The following is a 21,501-nucleotide window of genomic DNA, read 5'->3' on the forward strand; positions in this document are numbered from 1 at the left end:
TGACAATTCTTCAAATCATCAGGGTCTCTGTAGTTGTCCATGTGCCATTCCCAAGTCTGAGGTTTTCAGATCCCTCCCCCAGTGTTGCAGGCACTAGATACTGAAAAGCTATGGGCCCTGCCAACATTGTGTTGAAGGCTTGTGCTCCAGAGCTTGCCCCTCCCCCAGCCACGCTGTTCCAGTCGTTAAAACACTGGCATCTACCTGACAATGTAGAAAATTTCCCAGGTGAACCCTGCACATAAAAAGCAGGACAAATCCAACCCAGTCAATTACTGTCCCATCAGTCTACCGTCAATCATCAATAGTTGATGGAAAGTGTCATCAACAATGCTGTCAAGCAGCACCTACTTCGCAATTACATGCTCAATAACACCCAGTTTGGGTTCACTAGGGCCATTAAGTTCCTGACCTCATTACAGGCTTGGTTCAAACATGGACAAAAGAGCTGAATTCCAGAGTTAGAACATGGAATATTGCAGCACAGTACAGGCCCTGTGGCCTTTGATGTTGCACCGACCTGTGGAACTAATCTGAGGCCCATCTAACCCACACCATTCCATTCTCATCCATATGCCTATCCAATGACTATTTAAATGCCCTTAAAGATGGCAAGTCTACTACTGTTGCAGGCAGTGTGTTCCACGCCTCTACTGCTCTGAGTAAAGAAACTACCTTTGACATCTATCTTATATCTATCATCGCTCAATTTAAAGCTATGTTCCCTCGTGCTAGCCATTGCCATCTGAGGAAAAAGGCTCTCACTGTCCAACCTATCTAACCCTCTGATTATCTTATAGGTCTCAATTAAGTCATCTCTCAACCTTCTCCTGTCTAACGAAAACAGCCTCAAGTCCCTCAGCCTTTCCTCGTAAGACCTTCCCTCTACACCAGGCAACATCCTAGTAAAGTTGAGGTGAGAGTGACAGCCTTTGACATCAACGCTGCATTTGACTGAGTGTGGCATCAAGGATGCCTTGCAAAACTGAAAACAAGGGGTATCATGCGGCAAACTCTCTGCTGATTAGAGTCATTCCTGGCACGTAGGAAGATGGTCTTGGTTGTTGAAGGTAAGTCATCCCAGCCACGGGACACCTCTGCAGGAGTTCCTCGGGGTACTGTCCTAGGTCCAACCATCTTTAGTTGCTTCATCAATGATCTTCCTTCCATCGTAAGGTCAGAAGTGGGGATATTCGCCAATGATTGCACAATGTTCAGTACTATCCACAACTCCTCAGACACTGAAACAGTCCATGTTCAAATACAACAAGATCTGGACAATATGTAGGCCTGTGCTGACAAGTGGCAAATAACATTCATGCCACACAAATGCCAGGAAATGACCATCACCAATAAGAGATAACCTAACCACCGCTCCTTGACATTCAATTATGTTACCATCGCCAAATACCCTACCATCAACATCCATTGACCAGAAATTCAACTGGACTCACCACATAAATACAGTGGCTACAAGATTAGATTAAATTCCCTACAGTGTGGGAACAGGCCCTTTGGCCCAACAAGTTCACACCAATCTCTGAAGAGTAACCCACCCAGACCCATTTCCCTCTGACTAATGCACCTAACATTATGGGCAACTTAGTATGGCCAATTCACCTACCCTGCAGGTTTTTGGACTGTGGGAGGAAATCCACGCAGAAATGGGAGAATGTGCAAACGCAACACACAGTCACCCAAGGCTGGAATTGAACCCGGGTCCCTGGTACTGTGAGGCAGCAGTGCTAACCACTGAGCCACAGTGCCACTCTTAAGAGCAGGTTGGAGGCTACGAATATTACAAGGAACTCACCTTCTGACTCCACAAAGCCTGTCCACCACCTACAAGGCACAAGTCAGGAGTGTGATGGGATATTCCCCACTTGCCTGGATGAATGCAGCTCAAAGAATACCCAAGAAGCTTGACACCATCCAGGACTAAGCAGCCCGCTTGATTGACGCTACACCTACAAGCTCCACCACCGACATTCAGTAGCAGCAGTGTGTGCTGTCACAAAGATGTGCTGCAGAAATTCATGAAAGATCCTCAGAGAGCACCTTCTAAAACCATGACTGCTTCCATATAGAAGGACAAGGGCAGCAAATGCATGGGAGCACCAGCACCTTCAAGATCCCATCCTGACTTGGAAGTATATTGCTGTTCCTTCACTTTCACTGAGTCAAAAACCTGAAATTCCCTCACAAATAACATTGTAAGTCAAGCCATAACAGGTGGACTGCAGCAATTTAAGAAGGCAGCTCACTACCACATACTCAAGGACAATTAGTGATGGCCAATAAATGTTTTGACGGAAGGCGGTAGGAAGGTGGCTTCATCAGAGTCCAAAGCATTGCAGCGGCTGGTAAGCCTGGGTTGGGACTCTGGCAGCAGCATCAAGGAGGCGAGCACAGGGACCCAGTATTGGCTGCGGCATCAGCGAGTTAGAGGAGGAATGTGTCGGGCATGTGGGATGGCAATGGCAGTTCCTTGTGGCCTCGTCCTGTGATTGTACAGCCCAGGATTTCATTAGTCAGGTTGGTGTCATTGTTGGCTGGCTTTGGCGATGAGATTGTTCCCTGGGGCAACTTCAGTGGAGCCTTGCAACCTGAAATTCCAGCAACCCAAACCCAGGAGCCATGAACTGAACTGAGATGGACTTTGTCTTAATTATTTTTGTTTTTTTCTTATTACCTTTTGTTATTAACATAGGCACTGTGTATGGTGACTTAAATACTTTTCACTTTTTTCGTAAAAGATACAAGTGATAATAAATGACTTCTTTTTTATTCAGTTCTAATGAAGTTACAATCATCACAACAATAGATTATTGCTGTTAGTTACAAACATTTTGAACTCAAGTGACTTAGAAGTTTTTGGTTAAAATATTGGAACGAAGGACAAAGATCACTAGGAATATAAAATCTGAGAATGTCATTCAGAGACTGTCTGGAACACTCCGGTGTAGATTATGATGTGTCCTGAGAAAGGCTGTGAAACGTTGCAATTGATGGGTGGATAGAAATATCTGACAGGGACACTTAAAAGAAAGAGATGCATTGCAAAAACAGAACTGTAATTTCCAGCGGTTGAAAGGTAAATAAGGCCAATAACCACCCAAACAGAAACTATCTCCTCTAAGTTATATACCAGCTGTGAGCAAGGTTTGATATAAAAAGAAGTAGTTCTGGATTTAAGGCATGTTCATGTTTTTCCCTCCTAGGATTAACCAAAAGAAGAGGTTGAAAAGCTGGCATCAACCCAGAGTCTATCTGTGTTAAGTGTAGTGTTCTAACTGTAAGGTGTGGTGGGTGCTACCAAGTTGAGTGTGGGGTACTGGAAAAGCACAGCAGGTCAGGCAGCATCCGAGGAGCAGGAGTATCAATGTTTCGGACATAAGCCCTTTATCAGGAAGGTCATAGATAAGGAACATCCACTCGACACAACTGTGCTTACAGACAAAATAAATAGTCTCTCTCTTTTACTGATTGCTTGAAGTAGGTCACAAGTCAACAAAATCACTATCAGAAAGGATTAAATCAACACTCTTTGGCCAACTTGTAGAAGATCCAGACCTATTGCTCAGCTGCTGGGGTCAGTGATATCAAACCATGCAATTTAATGGCTAGAATATTTCAGCATCTACTCCTCATTTACAAGCCAAGGATTGATTTGCGGATCTTTTCTTTGAGCTATTTGGGAGTCCTCACTCCTCATTTCTAATCGTGGGTATACGTTCTGTTCCATCATCTGAGGGTAGAAGATAAAGGCGCCATAGTCTTACCAGACCATAAGTCAGCTCTCTCATTAGATGGTTTAAACAGAGGGTCACCACATCTCAGGCGAGGAGAGAAGTTGAGAAGGAGAATCCTTCATGGTAACCTCAGCCGATGTGGAAGTAAACCCACTCTCTTGGTACCACACTGCATTGCAAACCACCTGTTCAGCCAGCTGAGCTAACCAACTCCTAGCTGACAGTAGGAGGGGGTTGAATAAAGAAGTGGAACCAGTTTCTTTCTCCTCACCTGCAAGTGTAACCATCCGGGGATATCCTGGCCAGAATCAAATGAATTGGGAATCCTTGTCCAGGAACCAGTCAATGAAATGGACTACAGGTGTCAGTTTTCCATTTCCGTCATTTGACTTGAATACCTGAGATTTTCATGGGATAAAAATGAAAGTAAAAAGGTCACTGCTGACCTAGAGTAGCTGCTGTCATCACGTAGTTGCCCAGGCAACCAACATGTCACATACAAAACCAGCTGCATTGCAATTAGCATTTTAATTAAGAGGGACTGAATTTAAATCCCTTGTTTTACTCAGATTCACATGATTGAGGGAAAGGTTGCCTACAATAACCTGCCTGGAAATGAAGTAAAGACACAGACACCAAATCAACAAAGGAAGTGTAAATCTACAGTAATATTTTGGGAAAAACAGGGAGAGGAAACGATGTATGTTGATAATTGCAAACATACTGGAAGCCGGAGACTGAAAAAAACTCACAGCTTCCTGAGCGCTCAAAACCTTAAATGTCACCACTGCTAAAGAAACAGGACAACATCTAAACAATTGGACTCAGGTCTTTTCATTCTCAAAATCCTATGAACTTTTAAGAGCTGTTTACCTTGCTGTCTATATTAGTAAATGATTTGGCCTTGCAAGCCGGCTCCAACATTCAATAAAATTGTGGATGATGTGTTTGTGGTTTGAATTCCTTACTGCCATCTAAATCTCTAATAATCTTTGATTCTTCTGCCTACCAAGAATCTATCTCACTCTGCCATAAAAATATTCAATAAACGGTTTCCACTATTTTAATAGACAAAGAATTCCAAAGGTACCCAACTCTCTCTAAGGGAAAAAAAAACTCTTCATCACAGTCCTGAAAAGATTACCCTTAATTTTAAAACTGTGGAACTTACTTCTGGATTCATCCAGAAGAGGAAGCATCATTTCCACATCTTCCTTGGCAAGACCGTTCAGAATTATATTTACTCTGTGGAAACAAGCCCTGTTTACCCATGCTGTCCTCAGAAGACAAACTGCTCATTCCAGGCATCAATCTAATAAACACCCTCCTTTTTTAAATAAGGGGAGCAAAACTGTGCACTATACTCTGGTGAAATATTCTGAAGAAAATAAATTGTGTCTCTAGGCTGCACACTGTAAGCACATTACTCTGAAATTTAGCTTGAGGCTCTCCTCAAAATGGAATCAGTAGCTAAATAGAATGTATGTAAGGTATGTGCCCAGGGGCCAGAGCTAGTTGACTAGGAGTGTAACTGTCAAACTGGGAACGATGTAGGTAGGATCAAAAAGATTAGTGTGTCCCAAATATCCAAATAACAAAGGCTAGAGCACAGGTGAAAACTAATAGAACATTTGCTTTCTTATCAAGGGGAAGGAGCACAAAGGAGAGGAATTAAGCTTCTTCTGTCCAGAGCTTTGGTGATACCCTGTGTGAAGTACTGTTTTGTAGTTAGCTTGGGGACTAAATCGAAGGAGAAAGGTATTGACCTTGGAAAGGTCACTGTACAGAATAACTAGAATGGTACCAAACCTTTAAGTGTCAATGTGGTAGGTGTTGTGTAAACTTAGCTTGAGTTTGGATGTTTGAAGAATGATCTAATTCCCAAATTTAAATAAATATAGGGTTTCTTTTAGTAAAGTAGATGTACAGAAGCAATTACCTATGATGAGAGAGTTCAGTAAAAAAGGATACAATCATGGAATTAGAAATCAGCTTTCCAAGACAGTAATTAGGATTTTATTTCCTACAATAATCAGTAGAAATCTGAAACTCTATTTCCTAAAAAAAATGGAAACTGGATTAACTGAAGTTTTCAAGATGGAAATCAGTCTTGTGGTGCAAGGTGGTGTCCCTGCCCTGGACCAGGGAGGCCTGGGTTCAAGTCCCATCTGCTCCAGAGGTGTATAATAACATCTTGGTAATGAAAAATAGGTTAAAACAAAAACCAGGGAAAGAGGATCAAAGGCAATTGGAAATCAAGTGCAAATTTGCCATGATATAATTGAATGACTAGACAGGCTTGAATAGCCTACACTTGTCAATTTGTTTCTATGTAACACTTTCTTTGATACCAGAAAACATTTCTTGTACCGAAGGTCTAAGATGTTAGGGAGTGATTTACCACCTTACCATGCTGGGTTCTGTAGTCAACGGTATCCTGAGGACTAATTATGTGACTAACAAGGCTGTTTGAGATGACTAACATGAAAAGAGATGATCTGGTCAATCACAGAATCTCAAAATCGTCATGGTGCAGATGGTGAATTACTGTGAAACCTACTAAATTATTTATAACTTGATACTCATTTTGTTACTTCATACTGTCTAATGACTAGTTGTACACTCAGTGTTTCTTTTTTATTAATCACAATTTTAATATTAATAAACAATTGTCAACTAAAGACTGTCTGACTCTCTTAATGATTACACAAGAAAAAATGAATTCATTCACTCAGCCACAAGTGAGTCTTTTAATTGGGTGTTAGTCAGGTAAAGGTGAATACAGTCCAAATTGTCTGATGGAAGAGTTTTGTAACCAAATTTAGGCAGCATTCACTCCTAAATACAGACTTGGCAATAAACTTCAGACAGATCATCATTGTAAAGTTCAGGCAAAGATTTCAAGGGTTTGCCCAGTTCCTTGGCAAATATTAGTCTGAACACCAAACCCAGCATTCTGATTCAACATTCCTAAGGAATATTCCCAAACTCCAGCAACACACTCCAAGTTGAATGTAGTGTGATTTTTCATTCCGTTCCAAGTTTTTCCCAGTCTCAATCACAATATGTACTTGCATCTGTGGAGTAAAGTGTTAACTGTATCTTTATTGTATCTTTTATTCTATGATGTGTTACATTTAATAAAGCCTGCTAATGTTCACTTACCTGACTGACTGCAGGCTGGCAGCAGTCAGACTCAAGATACCTCATTGAAAGTAAGAAACGCAGTAAGAAATAAAAATGGCGACACTTTAGAAGAACACATCACCAACAGGCAGGTAAGGTATGCATAGAACACAGCACCGGGATCAATTGGCCAGATTGAAAAGCTCAGGAAAGAGCTTCAGCAAGGTGGCAAGTCTTGGAGTCCACAGAGCAATCAGCTCATGCAAGATAAATGAAAAGTGACAACAGTTAATGTAGCAAGTTACTGAACAATAAATGGTACATGAGTGTAGATTACAGGCAATTAAACAGCCGGGAATTGAAAAGGCACTTGAATTTCATCAGCTGAAAGGGCAAGAAGAAAGAGGATGTGGTCCATGCTGATAAAGGATTCCACTGGCAGAAGCTTGATCTGGCCAACAGGGACAGAAATTACAGGCTGACGTGCTGGTCCTGGCCTTGACCTCTGATCAGAGAAGAGTGGGGCCCCAAGAATGCCAGACCTCAGTTAATGGGGCCTGACGAACTCCCCTGTCGCAGGTCTTGCCAACCAGTACTGCAGAACATCATCCAGTTCCAGGAGAGAGACCAATTAGGAGCAATTGAGCAGTAAAGTCTGTTAGTGCTCACGAAATTACAAATGTTGAAAATCAAGATTTATTGAACAGTCTTGACGGTGCATTCAGCATTGATATTTCCTCCTATAGAATAATCCAGAACTAAAAATCACTGTGTCAAAATAAGGGATCTCCTATTTAAAACAGAAATAAGTGGAAGAAAAAGCACCAATAATGAACATTGAGGGTTTAGATTAGAATGGTGCTGGAAAAGCACTGTAGGTCAGGCAGCATCCGAGGAACAGGAAAATCGATGTTTCGGTCAAAAGCCCTTCATCAGGAATCTAAACCCACCAATGGTGAACATGACTAGCCACAAACGGATATTCTAGACATTAGATACTTGTTTCAGGTAAGAGTGGGAGAAAACTGATGCAAATGATTTGGTAGAAGCAGATTTTCTGAATCTTCCTAAGATCTTTAATTCAACTGTAAATAACTGTAACGTTTTTATTGTCTCTTGAGAGGGAATCACCCTCCTGTTGAAAAAGGTTTTAAAAAGTCTCTGTTTATTGCACCGTAGGCTCCAGGAAAAAATAGCCAGCTTGCTTGACCCCACAACTTCAAACATTCACTCTGTGCACCATCAATATTTACAATCAAAAGTGTATACCATCTACAAGATGCACTGCAAAAATTCACCAAGGCTCCTTCCAACCACAAGCTTATAAAAGGACAAAGGTAGCAGGTACATGAAAACACCACCATTTGTAATTTCCCTTTCAAGCCACTCACTATCTGACTTTGAATTAATTGCAATTTCTTCAGCATTACTGGATCAAAAATCTGGAATTCCTTCCTTGACTGCATTTTGTACCAACTCCAAATAGACTGCAACATTTCAAGGTGGCAACTTTCCATATCTTCTTCACGACATCGAGGATGAGCAATACATCTTGACTAAGTCAATGAATACACATCCCCTGAATAACTAATAAAACAAAATCTGTTCTGTATGTTTGGTGTTGTGGTCGTGTTAACTGGAACCAACTGGGGCATTTTGGGTAAATTCGCCACTCCCTGAGCTTTTCTCATGGTATTAGTTTAAGTCATTGATTGCATGTGGGGAAGGATGCCTACACAAAGTCTCTGATAGAAGATAAGGTCAATCATGGTAAACAGTAAATGTTCAGAGGTATCTGACAGTCCTGTGGAGATGATCAGGCTTAACTAAAGAATACATACACACTACTGTTATTGTAACACCCCATACTGATTGGTAACAGAGAAGTGGTTAGTTACTAGTCCACACATAGGATATTAGATAAACCCTCTCAGGAACAGTCCTCTCTATCCCGATGGACAGGACTTATGTTATATGTCAGGTACAAACGCACAGTCATATGAACAATGAGAGGGAGTCAGATCATGGCTGAACTGATTGTAACTGAATCCTGCATCCAACCCTATAATTTTTCACCTGCTTTGGCAGCAAGCATCTATCTACCTCTGCTAAGTGCTCAAGGATTCTGCTTTCACTTCCTATTTTACCTTATCCCTGTTTTGAATAGGTTACTCCTGATTTTTTTAACAGTTTCATTTAGTTTTCAATTCTCCCTTAAGAGAAAACATCCTCCCCACATCTAATATGTGAAGACCCCTCAGGATCTTACATGTTTCAATCAAGTTGACTTTTACTTATAGAAATCAAACAGATATAAGTCTTGCTGTTCAGCACTTCCTCAGTAAAAAAACGCACTCATTCCAGGTATTAATCTTGTAAACTTTCTGAATGGCGTCATTTACATCATTTCTTCAATAAGCTGACTGATGCTGTACACAGTACTCCAGTTGTAGTCTCACCAGTACCTTATACAACTGAAGCACAGCCTCCCTATTTTAGTTTCAATTCCTCTCTTGATAATTAGAACATTAGTTTTCCTGATTATTTTCTGCAGCTGCATTGCCTCCAGATTTTCTCAGCAATCAAATGAGGTTCAGCATCTCAGTTCCTTTATACTGAACTGAAAATACTTCTTTTTCAGCTGAAACTTTAATCTTTCCCCAGAGTGCAGTAAGAAGGAAAAGCAAAGAAGAAGAAAATTAGAATTTTGTTTTAGTTTTGTTATATTTTTTGGTTTGTTCTTTGAATCAGTCTTTTTTGATCAGTTTTCACTGATTTTATTTTCGTTGTCACAAGTGTGATAGCTCAGGTACCAATTGCTGTGAGAATCTCATATCCCAGCCTGCCAATGTGTTTGCTTCCCACAAAGAGATTAATGGAATGCATATCTCTCTTTCTTTCTCAGAATGAGTCAAAACTACACGCGGAGTGATGACTTTGGCAAAATACTTAGGAGAGTGAGAGGGTGCAGAAATGGGATTATAATGTGAATAGCTTCCGAGATAGAGTGAAAGACTCGGAAGATTCTTTTTATGGGATTAACAGCTATATGCTAACTGTTTGACTGCACCATCAATTCTATCAGATGGTGTCACATCATATGGAAATGGAACCTGACTGTGGAAACTTCGAGAGATATTCTGCTGAAATCTGTCTTGTACATAGGATTAATCATCAAAAAAAGTTGTTCGTTTTCACTAACATGGTTGCAGACTCTGCCAAGATTATGTAAACATTGATCTTGATTGACAATTGGCAAATTACAATTGAGAACATGTGGAGCAAGATGATCGAAAAAAAAACTGACACAAATTCACTCGCAACCCTTCATGACTATTGACATAACAACATCTGGCAGGTAACCACTGAGCTTAAACAGGGCAGGACTCATTCCAGTCCATGATGGTGACAGACTAGGACACTCCAACCAGAGCACCTCTGCTCCACCTATTCTTTTTCTTTTCTGCTTTTCAAACTTCTAACTTTAAACTTATTTAGAGCAGAATAGAAGAAGTGACTATTGGACCACAGGCTGTCACAAGTGAGTCCTGGAGGTAAGTCCCAGATCAGGCTGGTGTGGGAGATGAGTCCGGAGGTGAGTCTGGGACCAGAGTGCGGCAGAGGAGGTGAGCCCCATACAGGAGGCCGGTGCGGGGACACGAGACCCAGAGATGAGTCCTGCCAGCACAGGAGAGGCAGGTCGCAAACGAGAGGCCATTGCTGGGAGTCGAGTCCCAAACTGGAGGTTTCCATGGGGACTGGAAGTAAGGCCTCGAGTTTTGAAGCCTACTATGGTCTAAGAGACGTGGCTTGGTGCAGTCTGGAAGCGAAATGCTGGCACAAACTTGAGTGAAAAGGATTGTAATTCAATTGTTGTTTTATTTTTCCTTTTTATTCATATGCTGGACTTTTATTTATTATTCTTAAAATTTTATACCAAATACTTAAGCAGCTGTACCTAGGTATTTTGTACCTAAGATGCCACCATAAGTGACAACATTGCAAACTTTTCACTGCATGCAATCAAAAGTACGTGACAATAAAGCTAATTTTAGTTCTAATTCAGGACTTCTGAGTAACTGGAATGATGGTGACCAACCTCTAACAGCGAGGAACCGTATGTAAATGAAATGGCTTCTGGAAGATCAGAGCAAAGGGAGCTACCAACTAGTGGATACATTCATTAAGAATTCTTCCGCAAATCTGATCTGGAAAATATACATTCCAGCTACTCCCTTTAGTGAAATTGCTTCTTTACCTCTCATTTGATGATAGTAACACCCGATTCTTCTACTACACCAAGTAAAGATCAAATGTTCCTCAACTCCTCAGAATGTGGGCTCCCATCTGAAACAGACACTTAACCTGGCTGCCAATAGTTTTAGGATAAGGGGTTGCATGTTTAAAACAGAGATAAGGAGAAACGGCTTCTCTCAAACATTTGTGAATCTATGGAAGTCACAACCCTCGATTGTGGTGGATGCTCGGACACTGAATAGAATTAAAGAGGAGATAGACAGAATTTTAATTTGTTATGGGTTGAAGGGCTATGGAGGAAAGACAGGAAAGCAGAGCTGATGCCAAAATGAGATCAGCCATGATCATATTAAACCATGGAGCAGACCTGAGGGCTAAAATGCCTACTGCTGCTCCTAGTTTTTATGTTCTTGAGCAATACTTTAACACATGAGATTGCCTGCGACAGGGTGCAACCAGACATGTTTATAATGAAGACAGCTTCGGGAGTTTGCACAATGTGTACTCACTTGACCTGACTTGTCCATAAAGCAGCACATTCATCACATTCATAATTACATGATGAAGATGCTTTGTGATTTACTTTGAAAATTACTTGCTGAATACACTGCACTTAAATACATTAACCTGCCACTCCAAGAGCCACAATATTTCTGCTGCACGAGCAGTATCGTTCTCTGTCTGCAGTGTGAAGTAGTTTGTTTCATTCTGGCACAGGTATGGCTGTACCAGGGATCATTTTATATTCATTCAACATTAACCTTCTGTAAAAATTGGAGTATTTGACCGGTTCTTATTTGTACTGAAAGTATTCTTAAGTGCATTGTAACCATGTCCATTGATTCTTTAAGGAGGTGATCTTGTAAACATGGTCCGAGGAGAAATCAGCCCCCTTTTACTGCTGCTTTCTGTGAACATCATCGCTGGAACATATTATTGCGGTATGCTATAGTTTCAAATTAATATATTTTTACTTTTTTAAAAATATTTTTATTCAGTAGACTGGAAATAAAGATTGTAGACTGGAAACAAAGATTTTATGGTGAGACAGTTGATGAGCATTGGAGGACTTTCAATGCAATTTTTCAAAGTGTTCAGCAAAAGTATATTCCAGTGAAAAGGAAGGACTATAAGAAAAGGGGTAATGAACCAAGGGTGACTAACAAAATAAAGGAAGTTATCAAATTGATAGAGAAGGCATACAAAGTGGCCAAAAACAGCATGAAACTAGAAGATTGGGAAAACTTTAAAGGTCAACAGAAAGTCATAAAAAGAGCTATAAAGAAAAGTAAGATAGAACATGAGAAAAAAACTAGCATAGAATACAAAGACAGATAGCATATAAAATGAAAAGGAGCGGCTAAAGTAAATATTGATCCTTTAGAGGATGAGAAGAGGCATTTAGTTATGAGATATAATGAAATGGCTGAGGCATTGTACAGGTATTTTGTATCAGTCCTCACAGTGGAGGACACTAATAACATGCCAGTAATTCACAAGGAGACAAAGGTAAGTGAGGATCTGGAACATTTATTATTACAGAAGAGCTAGTGTTGGGCAAGCTAATGGAACTAAGGATAGCTAAGTCTCCTGGCACTGATGGAATGCATCCTAGGTTACTAAAAGAGATGGCGGGAGAAATAGTTAGTGCGCTTGTGGTAATTTTCCAAAATTTGCTGGACTCTTGGGCAGATTGGAAAACACAAATGTGACACCATTGTTTATAAAGGGAGGTAGACAAAAGGTGGGGAATTATAGACTGGTTAGTTTAACCTCTATAGTGGGGAAGATGCTTGGCTCTATTATCAAGGAAGAAATAATAGGTCATCTCAATAGAAATTGTCCCGTTGGGCAGACACAGCATGAGTTCATGAAGGACAGGTCATGCTTCACAAATCTTTTGGAATTCTCTGAAGACATTACAACCAAGGTGGAAAACGGGGACCCAGTGAGTGTTGTGTACCTAGATTTCCAAAGGGCCTTCCAACAGATACTGCACTAGAGGCTGCTGCATAAGATAAGAATGCATGGCATTAGGGGTAGAGTATTAGCATGGATAGAGGATTGGTTAACTAACAGGAAGCAAAGAGTGGGGGTAAATGAATGCCACTCAAGCTGGCAATCAGTTACTAGTCATGTGCCTCGGGGATCAGAGTTGGGAACCGCAATTATTTACAATTTATATAGATGATTTGGAGTTGGGGACCACGTGTAGGGTGTCTAAGTTTGTAGATAACACTAAGATGAGTTGCAGAGCAAAGTGTGCAGTGAACTGTGAAACTTTGCAGAAGAACATTGATATGTTGAGTGAGTGGTCAAAGGTCTGGCAGATGGAATACAATGTTAATATATGTGAAGTCATCCATTTTGGGAGGAGTAACAGTAAAAAGGATTGTCACTTGAAGGGTAAAAAAACAAGTTACAGCATGCTGCCATGCCGAGGGACCTGGGTGTCCCTTGTGCATGAATCACAGTAGGTTGGTCTGCAGGTACAGCAAGCAATTAGGAAGACAAATGGAATTTTGTCCTTCATTGCTAAAGGGATTGAGTTTAAAAGCAGGGAGGTTATGTTGCAGCTGTATAGGGTGTTGGTGAGGCCATACCTGGAGTAGTGTGTGCAGTTTTGGTCTCCTTACTTGAGAAATGAGGTGGGGGGGTGAAGAGGAGGTTCACTAGATTGATTTTGGAGTTGAGGGGTTTGGCTTACGAGAAGAGACGGAGTAGATGGATTATATTCATTGGAATTCAGAAGAATGAGGGAAGATCTTATAGAAACATATAAAATTATAAAGGGAATAGATAAGATTGAAGTAGAGAGCATGTTTCCATTAGCAGGTGAAGCTAGGACAAGAGGGCATTGCCTCAAGAGGGAGCAGATTTAGGACTGAATTGAGAAGGAACGTCTTCACCCAGAGGCTTGTTAATCTATAGAATTTCTTGCCCAGTGAAGTAGTTGACACTTTTAAAGCTAAGGCAGATTTTTTTGAACAATAAAGGAATTAAGGGATACCGTGAAAGTGGATCTGAGTGCACGAAAAGATCCGCCATGATCTTATTGAATGGCGGAGCAGGCTCGAAAGGCCGGATGGCCTACTCCTGCTCCAAGTTCTTATGTTCTATGTTCATGGTATGTGGGTGTCACTGGCAAGGACAGCTCTTGTAACCTGTTCATAATATCATCCAACTGTATGTTCGTGATAACTCTCCAAATTGAAAGTACTGCCAATTATATATAAATAATGCTGCAAAAATCAAAATAAAGATTACTTTTCTGAGGTGTATTTATTCTGGGAACAAGTAATTTTTTTTACATAAATTGAATCCTTGAAAGTGAGAAGGTAAATTGAACAGCAATGAGAATACGTCATTGAAGGACAATTACTGTTAATTAAGTACAAACTGATAATCAAAAATAGCATTCTACAATGTCAGTCTCAATTTCTGCTACCTGTTTAGCGGAAGGAGTATAGTTATTATGAAAAGATGGGATTCCATGAATAATAGGCAACACTTGGCCTTGCAATAATAATCCAACTTTAAAGTTTATGATACAGGCACATTACAATTACACAAGAGACCGAGACTGTAAAATTCTGACAAAGAAAGAGCAATATTTAGAGGTTAGAGGGTAAATGAGACAGTCTAAGATAAAATTCAGATCATAACAAACTCTGAAGGTGCTGAAAGGGAAGGTATAACAGGAAAGAAAATAACGAACTTAAAGTACTTAAGAATTACATACCAAAAGTTAAAAAGATCACATCCCTCTAGAATATGCTTCACAAATCTTAAGGAAAATGTTCTGCACTCTGGGATATTTAAACAATTGCCTTTTAGGTATAATTGAAATTATTTTCAGTCAGTACAGACACTAGAGATTCCACTGGAGAGCAATCCTGTAAAACATGTGCTTGAAATCCAACGACCATCTCTGTTCTCTTCACATCCTGCCGCTCGCCATCACCGGTTTTCAAATATTTGTCACTCCTAGGCTCAGAATTGCCTTGTGCTGCAGCGATACAGTGAAATGCCCCTTATCTCTATAAGCTGTCTATCAGCACTTTGCTTCCTTATGTTTTTATTTGTATCATGTTTGTCTTCTCCATCTATCTCAACCCTTGCTCTGGAGCCGAGATAAGAAAGTTTTATTGGGGTTTATCTTTACATAATGTCACTTTGTCTCTCTATTCTATTCCATCTGCTTGCCAACTCTTCCCATGAAATAGGCATAAAGTCATACAGTCATAGAGTCATAGATATGTACAACATGGAAACAGACCCTTCACTCCAACCTGTCCATGCCGACCAGATATCCCAACCCAATCTAGTCCCACCTGCCAGCACCTGGCCCACATCCCTCCAAACCCTTCCTATTCATATACCTATCCAAATGCCTTTTAAATGTTGCAATTGTACCAGCCTCCACCACTTCCTCTGGCAGCTCATTCCATACACGTACCACCTTCTGCATGAAAACGTTGCCCCTTAGATCTCTTTTATATCTTTCCCTCTCACCCTAAACCTACGCCCTTTAGTTCTGGACTCCCCAACCCCAGAGAAAAGACTTTGTCTATATATCCTATCCATGCTCCTCATAATTTTGCAAACCTCTATAAGGTCACCCCTCAGCCTCTGACGCTCCAAGGAAAACAGCCCCAGTCTGTTCAGCCTCTCCGTATAGCTCAAATCCCCCAACCCTGGCAATATACTTGTAAATCTTTTCTGAACCCTTTCAAGTTTCACAACATCCTTCCCATAGGAAGGAGACCAGAATTTCACACAATGTTCCAACAGTGGCCTAACAAATGTCCTGTACAGCTGCAACATGACCTCCCAACTCCTGGACTCAATACTCTGACCAACAAAAGAAAGCATACCAAACCCCTTCTTCATTATCCTATCTACCTGCAGCTCCACTTTCAAGGAGCTATGAACCTGCACTCCAAGGTCTCTTTGTTCAGCAACACTCCCGAGGACCTTACCATTAAGTGTATAAGTCCTGCTGAGATTTGCTTTCCCAAAATGCAGCACCTCGTATTTATCTGAATTAAACTCCATTTGCCACTTCTCGGCTCATTGACCAACTGGTCAAGATACTGTTGTAATCTGAGGTAATCTTCTTCACTGTCCCCTACACCTCCAATTTTGGTGCCTCCAACATTGCTGCTTTGCAGTAAAATAAAACTAACAATATGGTTCACAAACCAGACACTAATCCATTTCCAGGAGCAGAGGTACACAATTATCCTTGCGTGTTTGTGTGTGTGTGAGAATGTGGGTGGGGTGGATGATTTGGGAGAGGTGTCTTCCTTTCCTTAGCTATGACATCACATGGAATATGACTCTTCTGTGGGTGTTAACTTTTGTTTTGGAGCTCCTTAGGGGCTCCCTTGAGCCATATTGTTATTTTCCATCTTTGAAAAATTTTGGAAGTATAGCTATTCTGTTTCCAGTGTCAATACACAAATTGGCATTCAGCCAATGGTACTAAATAGATTTAGCAGGATAGAATTGATTTTGTGATTGACTGGTGTTGTAAAGACAGCTACAGTGTAAATGTGGCCTATAAATATATTACAATTCTGTTGATAGAAATTTAAGTGTGGCAAAACTAAAGTGGCAGGGGCCTGAGAACCAGAGCAGTAGATCAGCAAGTGGACAGATTGAGGGAAAGGTACATATTAGGACCAGTAAATCAGAAAGGAAGGACTGGCAGAGACAGGTAAACAAACAAGATGTTACTAATGGGCTGGTGTGTGTATATTTCAATGTAACGAGTATCACCAGTAAGGCAGATGAGCTTACAGCCTGGATCAGTACATGGGGCTATGCTGTTGTGGCTGTTACAGAGACTTGGTTGAGATGGGGACAAGACTGACTGCTCAACGTTTCAGGGTTTTAGATCAGATAGAGAGGAAAGTAGAAGAGGTGGAGTAGTTGCATCAGCACTCAGAAAGGACATATCAGAAGGCTCATCCACTGGGGCAATATGGGTAGAGCTCAAAAATAAGATGGGTGCAATCACTTTGTTAGGATTATACTAACAGCCCCCAGTAGCCACCAAGATATTGAGGAACAAATGTGCAAGCAGATTATAGAAAGATGCAACAAAAACAGAGTTGTAAATAGTGGGGACTTTAACTTAGGGGCGGCATGGTGGCTCAGTGGTTAACACTGCAACCTCACAGCACCAGAGTCCCAGGTTCGATTCCAGCCTTGGGTGACTGTCTGCGTGGAGTTTGGACATTCTTCCTGTGTCTGTGTGGGTTTCCTCCGGGTGCTCCGGTTTCCTCCCTCAGTCCAAAGATGTGCAGGTCAGGTGAATTGGCCATGCTAAATTGTCCACAGTGTTAGGTGCATTAGTCAGAGGGAAATGGATCTGGGCGGGTTACTCTTCGGAGGGTCGGTGTGGACTGGTTGGGCCGAAAGGCCTGTTTCCACACTGTAGGGAATCTAACCTAATCTAAAACTTGCCCAATATTGACTGGGAGTCCCTTAGAGCAAGAGGCTCAGATGGAGTAGAATATTTTAAGTGCATCCAAGAGGGTTTCTTGAACAGTATGTGGATAGTCCAATTAGAGGAAGGGCCATACTGAACCTTGGACTGGCTAATGATCCTGGCCAGGTGACTGAACTTTCAGTGGGACAGCATTTTGGAAACAGTGATTGCAACTCCTTAAGTTTTAAGATAGCTTAGAATAAGGATAATTCAGGACCTTGTGGGAAGGCATTAATATGAGGGAGGGCAAATTATGTCAGCATTATGCAGGAGCTACAGAATATTAATTGGGAGGAGCTGATATCAGGCAAATTAACAATAGACATTTGGGAACTGTTTGAAGACCTGCTGATGAGAATTCAGGACTGGTATATTCAAGTCAGGTTGAAGGGCAAGGAAGGCAAGGTAAAGGACCCTTGGATAATGAGGGAGGTTATGAATTTAGCTAAAAGGAGAAAAGAAGCACATGTAAGGTTTAGGGAGCTAAAATTAGACAGGGCCTGTGAGGAACATGAAGAAAACAGGAAAGAACTTAGGCAGGGCCATGAAATGATCTTGAGAAGTAAGGTTAAAGAGAATCCTAAGGCATTCTCTACACAACATTTAAACAAAAGGATAACAAGGGAGAAGGTAGGACCACTCAAGGATAAAGGAGGGAACTTGTACTTGGAGGCAGGGGATGTGGATGAGATCCGAAATGAGTACTTAGCATCGATATTCACCCAGGAGAAGGATGTTGAGGATAATGAGATTTGTGTGGAGCATGCTAATATGCTATGGCGCTTTGACATCAAGGAAAAAGTTGCGTCTCTTGAAGAGGGTTGGGTGAATTGGCCATGCTAAAGTTGCCCATAGTGTTCAGGGATGTGTAGATTAGGTGCATTAGTTAGGGATAAATGTAGAGTCGTAGGGGAATGGATCTGGGTGGGTTACTCTTTGGAGGATCTATGTGGACTTGTAGGGCCGAATAGCCTGTTTCCACACTGTCGGGATTCTTTGATTCAGTGATTCTGAGAGCATTAAGGTGAGTCTACATCAGATTCTTGAAAAGGAAAGAGAGAAAATTGTTGAGGTCTTGACCTGCATCTTTGTATCTTGATTAGCCACTGGAGAGTCCCAGAGGATTGGCGAGTAGATAATGTTGTTCCTCTGTTCAAGAAGAGAAACAGGAATAATCCAGGAAACTAGAGACTGGTAAGTCTCACATTGGTGTTTGGGAGGCTACTGAAGCAAATTCTTAGGGGTAGGAGTTACTCACATTTGGAAAAGCATGGCCTAATTAGGGACAGTTAGCTATGCTTTGTGCAGGGCAGGGTATGTCTTACTAATTTGATTGAATTATTTGAGGAGGTGATGAGGGTGTTCAGTAAGAGTAGAGTAGTGCATGTTGTCCACTTGGATTTTTAGTAAGGCTTTTGGGAAAGGTCCATCATGGTAGGCTCATCCAGAAGATTAAGATACATTAGATCCACAGCGACTTGGCCATATGGATTCAGAACTGGCTTGCCTTTAGCAGGCAGCAGGTAGTGGTGGAAGGGTCTTTTTCAGGCTTGAGGTCCGTGACTAGTGGGGGATCTATACCTGGAACTCTGCTGATACAAATGACTTGAATGAAAATGTAGATGGGTGGATTACTAAGTTTGCAGATGATGCAAAGATTGGTGGAGTTGTGGATAACGTAGTAGGTTGTCAAAGGATACAATGGGATATAGATCAGTTGCAGATATCAGCGGAGAAATAGTAGATGGAGTTTAATCCAGGTAATTGTGAAATGCTGCATCTTGGGAGATCAAATGTTAAGGAAAAGTATACAGATAATGGCAGGATCCTAAACAGCGTTGATGTACAAAGGGGTTTTGAGGTTCAAACCCATAGCTCCACGGAAGTGGCCACACAAGTAGCTAGGGTGGTCAAGAAGGCTAATGGCATGCTTGCATGTATTGGTCAGATAATTGAGTACAAGAGTCAGGGTGTCATGTTGCATCTAATAAGACATTGATTAGGTCACACTTACGAGTATTGCATTCAATTCTAGTCACCACATTACAGGAAGGATGTGGAAGCTTTGGAGAGGGTGCAGACAAGGTGCCAGATGCTGCCTGGATTAGAAAGTATGAGCTATTAGGAGTGGCTAGAAAAACTATTTTTCTCTGGAGCAGCAGAGACAGAGTGGAGACTTGATAGAAGTCTATAAAATTATGAGATGCTTAGATAATGTTGACGGTCAGAATCTTTTTCCCAGAGTTTAAATGTCTAAAACTAGATGGCATGCATTTAAGGTGAGAGGGAGAAAATGAGAAGGAGATGTGAGGGTTATGTTTTTTACACAGAGGGTGGTAGGAGTCTGGAACATGCTGCCACAGGTGGTAATGAGGGCAGATACAATTGGGGCGTTTAAGGGACTTTTAGATAAACATATGAATATGCAAGGAATGGAGGGATATGTGCCAAGGGCAAGAGGAAGGGATTAGTTTAAGTTGGCGTCATGTTTGGCACAACATTGTGGGCCAAAGGACTTGTTCCTGTGCTGTACAGTTTGATGTTTTATGTTCTAGCATTCCAATCTAAGTAAGTGACAGGAAGTTTCAGGTTACTGATAATCATCAGCACACATAGATACCAAGGGAAATGTTATGAATTTTATGTGCATTTTTGCACACTTATTGTGAAATAAAAGTGCCCAAAATTGTCGGTAACTTTGTGATGTGGGTTGGTAAATGGTTGGATGATGGGAAACAGTACATAATTGTAATGCTGATTGATAGAAAGTGACAAAGTGTTTCCCAGTAACCTTTTACGTTGCACATTGCTTCAGAGCACATGGCTAGGACCAATCCCTTTCTGCCTTCAAATAATGGAACTCGGTGGATTGTGTGACAGTCATGAAATCTAGGTTGTGTGGTGCAGTCAATGGGGTTCAGAATTCTCTCAACAGTCTTAATGAATTATATGAAGAATACTGTATGCAACTAAACGCTAGTAATCGTAATACTAGTTAAATGCAAGTACACTTTGACAGACATGAGCGTAAAATAGACCTTAACATAAAATTTGGAAATTATATCCTGACTGAAATAAAAACCTTGAAAATCTTCATTATGTACATTCAAGATGCGAGATTAAGTCATTATGCTAGATAATGCAAACAAATGGAGGTCTGTTCTCAGATTACTCATTCATTTCAGAGTTCCAGTTCATGAAGCAATCTTGATCTCCACTGAGATCTGTCACTTTGTTAAAATTGCTTTTATTTTCTGGCTACTTGACCTCACGTCTATATGTGTAGAATGCTCAAATCAAAATAATTCCAAAGTTAGTAACTAGTTAGTCTCGCGGCATTACCACGATGCTCCTGTTCCCTCTTTATGAGAAATAAAACACGTTTCAAACAGACATGCATGATTCAAGAGTGTGGTGCTGGAAAAGCACAGCAGGTCAGGCAGCACCTGAGGAGCAGGAGAATCAACGTTTTGGGCATAAGCCCTTCATCAGAAATTCTTTTCCAGCATTACACTCTTGACTCTGATCTCCAACATTTGCAGTCCTCACTTTCTCCCAAATATATATGATTGTATACCATCACATATTGTTATTTTAACAAAATGTACAAGCAGGTTAAGAACAGAATTGCAACTCAAACTTTAGTAGAATATTTTGGAGGTTTGACAATTCATCCTGACCTGGTGATCATTTACCAGCCTGGTAGTATTCTTTGTTGCACTTGTTTGACAACTTGACTATCTTGCTGCTGGTTGTTGTCATTCAACATTATTTTACTGTCATTGTCAACACTTTCTTCCTCATTTTTGTTTGTCCATGATTGATGTGTCAAATATTAATCTGAACTGGCCTTTTTTTCCTTTGCAA

At 40.9% G+C, this 21,501-nt stretch overlaps 1 protein-coding gene across 1 annotated transcript in view; it reads left to right on the forward strand.

The window, feature by feature from the left end:
* Nucleotides 1-1,051: 1,051 nt before the first annotated feature.
* LOC132835342 (collagen alpha-1(X) chain-like) overlaps nucleotides 1,052-21,501 on the forward strand; it is a 33,802-nt gene continuing 13,352 nt past the window's right edge. The window contains exon 1 of the mRNA XM_060854791.1: nucleotides 1,052-1,070. Within this exon, the coding sequence (XP_060710774.1) occupies nucleotides 1,052-1,070 (19 nt within the window). The remainder of the gene's footprint in view (nucleotides 1,071-21,501) is intronic.

Source organism: Hemiscyllium ocellatum, chromosome 3, assembly GCF_020745735.1.
Source record: "Hemiscyllium ocellatum isolate sHemOce1 chromosome 3, sHemOce1.pat.X.cur, whole genome shotgun sequence".
NCBI lineage: Eukaryota > Metazoa > Chordata > Chondrichthyes > Orectolobiformes > Hemiscylliidae > Hemiscyllium > Hemiscyllium ocellatum.